At 37.1% G+C, this 4,992-nt stretch overlaps 1 protein-coding gene across 1 annotated transcript; it reads right to left on the bottom strand.

The window, feature by feature from the left end:
- Positions 1 to 2,327: 2,327 nt before the first annotated feature.
- On the bottom strand, positions 2,328 to 4,372 carry sox32 (SRY-box transcription factor 32). The gene is made up of 2 exons (XM_062993533.1): positions 4,081 to 4,372; positions 2,328 to 2,929 (listed from the first exon to the last, which is right to left on the bottom strand). Exons 1-2 carry the CDS (start codon positions 4,370 to 4,372, stop codon positions 2,328 to 2,330), a joined length of 894 nt encoding a protein of 297 aa, XP_062849603.1.
- Between the last annotated feature and the right edge of the window lie 620 nt (positions 4,373 to 4,992).

Raw genomic sequence — 4,992 nt, 5'->3', positions numbered from 1 at the left:
TTTAGTATATTCCAGATGTTTTACCTACTTTTCTCTGCATGCACTGCATCCTTTATGTGTTAGCCAAACATTGTTCAAATTACTTTTGGTGCCTTTGGTGGACTGACGAGTTTGGGTATAAACATTATCCCTCACATCAATGAATGCAGCACACTAAGCTTATTGGTGGAAAATACTGAGTATTACTGTCCACCAAAAATAAGAAAAAACATATTTAAATCATTCATTCATCCATTCATTCATTTTCTTATCCGCTTATCCAATTAGGGTCGGGGGGGGGGGGGGTTAAATGGGCACAAGGCACACAGTAACACCCTGTGGACTGTGGGAGGAAGCCGGAGCTCCCGGAGAAAACCCACGCAGACATGGGGAGAACATGCAAACTCCACACAGAAAGGACCCAGACCACCCCACCTTGGGATCGAACCCAGGACCTTCTTGCTGTGAGGCGATCATATTAAATGATATTGCTCCTAAAATAATTTTTCATCTTATTGCTAAATGTGTATGTTTGAACCACTACATATTTTGCATGCCAACTGCCATATGCCTTAGATTTCATCAACAGTACATATAGCTTAAAATAGTGAAACGCATAACAGGAAAGCTTTCATGTATCAACAATGTATTTGAACTGGATGGCTGAAGCTGTTAGGAACCAGTCTGCAAGTGTATTGTGACCCTACATGCTTTAAAAGGATGGTTAGAAGATCAAAATATATCTTTTTAATAGTACTGTTTAGATTCCACAAAATTAACAATTAAATTAGCAATTAACACAGTAAAAACTGTAAACTGGTTTCCAGTAACATACTATAATTTTATTTTTAATACGTTTACTGTAAGTAACTCATATTTATTAATTAATTTATTTTGCATCAACCTGGATTGCAAAGCAGGAATACACCCTGGATAGGGTATAAATACTCAACTCAAACTCAAAAGAAGCTTTATTGGCATGACAAATAAGGACATTCATATTGCCAAAGCAAGTTACAGAGAAATAATAAAAATAAAAATAAGAAAGAACAAATATATACAGAACAGTTACATGTGCAAAAAAATATAAAATAGAACAAAATATTAATAAAAACAGTGCAAAATAATAACAATGACAATTATAATATTTACAATAATGAGGTAGTACATAAATACACTCACTTACTTAAATTCACCTAGAAGCACTTTTGAGTAACTAAATTACCTTCTGTCTGCTTTGAGAGGTAAAAGAAAACAAGAATACCTAGTACAAACCCAAACACAAGAAGTACATGCAAAACTCCTTACAGACAAGGCCAGAAAAGGTGGATCACACCCAGGACTTATGATGCTGAGTTATGCACCTATTTTTTATAATGACACCAATTGCTACTGTTTACAGGAATCCTTTGGTGTATTTTATATTATTTTGTGTTATTTTGCCTTAGTTGACACTGTTGTAATATGCTTGTGTGCTTTTTTGTGCTGTCATGGTACAATACATTATTTTACTGTGATGTTTATGTTAAATCATTCTTTTTTTACTGCCACAAGTAATTATGTAATAAACCATAATTTAAGAGTGACATCACATAAAATGTCTTTACGTGTTACAAGTTTATACTGCTATAAGATAATACCTATTCTACCTGTATTTTAACATTATAAGTTTACTATTTGTACAAAACCTGAATCAAACACAAATAGTATTAAAGGTGTAAATAATATTAAGAAATTCTACTGTGACAAATATAAAATTAGCAATGAAGAGATTCCCAGTGACCTCCTTTACCCAATCAATACTCTGGTCCTGACATGATCAACTATTCAGCCAGCTAGGTCTAAATGAAGAACAATGAAAGAATAACAGGACCTCTGTCTCCTGACCTCACATGACCTTTGGACATTTCTGGAACCAAGGGAAGTAAAATAAACGATTCTAACATCATTCAAGAACATTCAGCAATAAAAAAAAACCCAGTAGTATATTTAAAACTTTTATTTATAGCAGCTCAAATTGCACTTTTCCCTTCACAAACAAGTAATAAATACATGTTTTACAATTACAGTTACAAGTTCTCAACCTTTTTGTTAGATTAGCCACAACTTTGACCAAAAATAGTACCAGCCCTGAAAAAACTGTGGGCAGCATTCTCATGCTTTAGGCCTTCAGTCAAGAACCTCTAATCTATTAGGTTTTGGCACCAGAAAGTACTGTATAATAAATAATTACAAATACTAAAATAACATTTTCACAGTCACATTTAGCAGCAACAGTTCTGTAGTACCAAAATTTGGCCATTGCAAAGTCTCTTTAGTTGCCAGCACTGTAACAGTTATTGGTACATTCACGGACAGTGCTGGTCTTTAGGTTGCACAGGATTGAGATACTGATCGAATTCACTGCGGTCCAGCTGGTCCAGCATGTCTACTCTGACCTGTTCCAGGTAAAACTCTAGCGATGGTCCACCTGAGCACAGCACACATGCACACGCCTCCGCTCGTTGCCAATCACAGTACTCTGATCTCTGTTGTGCTGCATGCGGGGGACTGTAGTACAGCTGGGTTTCTGTCGAGTATGTAGGCTGCTGTGGGTAGGCGAAAGAAGAGTGCAGGAATGCCGCTCTGTCTGAGAATGTCACCCCTCCGTTTGTAAACGTTGCTCCAGTCTGGAAAGCTGGATTGTGAAGATGTGTGTATGAGGTGGAGAGTGCGTTCGAGTGTGTGTATGGATATTGAAGAGCTTGGTTCTGGAGCATGCAATTGAGGTGGAAGTTGGGTGAAGGATTGGTCTCGCTTGGGGGCATCTTGGCATTGCGCTTGTTGGTCTTGCGCCGACGGGGACGGTACTTGTAGTTGGGGTGGTCAATAGTATGTTGGACCCTCAATCTTTCTGCCTCCTGCATGTATGGACGTTTTTCAGCCAGAGACATGGCTTTCCAAGTTTTACCTAAACAGAGAGGGAAAAATAAATATGGTTATTTCTATAAGTTGAATATCAGCTTTCTACCTTAAATCAGGGAGGAGTGTGACTCCACCTAGACTGCAAACATTTTAAGGGCCTGCAAATTACCTAGGCCTAGGTGTTCTAATGGTTTCGAACGTAGTGTTAAACATTTGTTTTTCTCGAAAATACATTAAGCGATACTGAAAAACTGGAAAGTTTAAAAACTCAATCACATAAAAGGTTAAACTTTGAAATTGAGGCCTCCTCTTATTTTACATATTTTAGGTATTTGGTATGACATTCTACAACTTTACTTATTTAATATATGCGCATGTTTACTTCATTGTTGTAGACCTCCAGACAAATACAAGACCTCTTTTTGTATTTATAGCACTGTTAATTTTCATTACATTTTCGGCATTTAGCAGACGCTTTTATCCAAAGTGACTTACAGTACACAGTTTAAGCAATTGAGGGTTAGGGGCCTTGCTCAAGAGCCCAACAGTGGCAACCTGGCAGTGGTGGGGTTTGAACCGGCAACCTTCTGCTTACTAGTCCAGTGCCTTAACCACTAGGCTACAACTGCCCTAAGAAACTGTTAAGAAACACTAATGCATCCCTTTAACATCTTCACATATTTATGAAGTCTATCTGCCAGCCAAGTAGAGGATTGCAATGCTCTAAACCTGTGATCATGCTTTAATTCCCAATTTAATTACCAATATCTGTAAAAGATTCCTGTCTTTAATAGTGGTGTGTTTCTGAAACTATCATGAAGAATGCTTACTTTGTAATGTCAGTTAAATGAATGACTCAGTCTACAGTTACTAATATCTGTAAAACATTCCTGTCTTTAATAGTGGTGTGTTACTGAACACCATGTTTAATTCAATAAAGAGGAATCAGTCAGGCATCCCAGTATACAAATGTAGCCTTATTAATCCAACCATAGTAAGAACTACAACTTTTTAAGCCTTACACAAACCCTCATACGCTGCTTATCTGATTTTTATATAAATATAGCCTATTGGTTGTATGACTTTTACATGTGTTACAAAAACCAACATGTGGATAGCTTTAATATGTGTAATTAAATAAGCAATATGTTTAATCAGCATTCAGTTTTAAATAAAGTTGTCTATTTTGGTACCTACCCAGTATTTTACTCAGGTCGGTGTTTTCCAGGTCAGGGTTGAGCTGTGCCAGGCGTCTGCGCTCCTCTTTGGTCCAGATGATAAAAGCATTGAGAGGTCTTCTCACCCGAGTCTCTGTAGTCGCTTTACTTTCCGGACTGGAGCAGCTCACTTCAGACTCGACTGATGTCGGGCTGCAGGGGCCTGATCCAGAAACCTCGGGCTGCTCTGGAGAAGCGAAACAGCGCTCCTCAGTCTGTAACATCTTCATGCTGCCCATGTCCACAGAGGGAATCATTCTGTCAAAGTACATGTCTGTCTTAAGACTTGTGGTGTCCGTGTCCATCTCAGAGTCCCGAGGGACTTTAAACAGGGCGTGGACCAATAGCAGCACAGAGGAGTGGATTAAAGGTGCGAGCCATTTAGGTTTCCCACCTAAGTGTCAACTCCCAAAGTCAGACCTGACCCAAAGGTAAATTTAACAACAACAACAATCTGTTTTACAAATAAAAACTTTTATAAGTCTAAAATTATGTATAAATTAGTGTGCCTATGTGTTGCTGATTATATAACATTATCCCAATCAGGAAAAAAGTTCGCATAGAGTTGGCACCAATAATACATATAAAGAAATAACTACGAATTGTATATGTCATTTGAATCATTATTAAAATATTTGTTAGTTCTATTTTAAAAATATGATGATATTTAGCCTACATTTAAACGTACGGGAACGTTTTACAAAAGGATGCTTTGTCAGTGCGTCAAGAGAGGAGTCGACTTGGAATGTTTATGTTAAAACTCAGTTGAAACTCAACTACTTTGCAAAAACATAAAAAAAATCCAATACTAAACATACTGAAGTTAAATATTTTAAAAAAAATTAACACTCTTTAAAAAATATGGCCTGATTGCGTAAAGTGTATACATTTT

This window comes from Trichomycterus rosablanca, chromosome 4 (assembly GCF_030014385.1).
Source record: "Trichomycterus rosablanca isolate fTriRos1 chromosome 4, fTriRos1.hap1, whole genome shotgun sequence".
NCBI lineage: Eukaryota > Metazoa > Chordata > Actinopteri > Siluriformes > Trichomycteridae > Trichomycterus > Trichomycterus rosablanca.
The sequence above is the reverse complement of the archived record's forward strand: the minus strand, read 5'-3'. Positions and strand labels throughout refer to the sequence as shown.

Excerpts from the sequence above, each read along its gene's own strand:
- sox32 (XM_062993533.1), bottom strand. The coding sequence starts at position 4,372 with ATGTACTTTGACAGAATGATTCCCTCTGTGGACATGGGCAGCATGAAG. Across the intron at positions 2,930-4,080 it reads CGACCTGAGTAAAATACTGG|GTAAAACTTGGAAAGCCATG; the intron begins GTAGGTACCAAA and ends CTCTCTGTTTAG.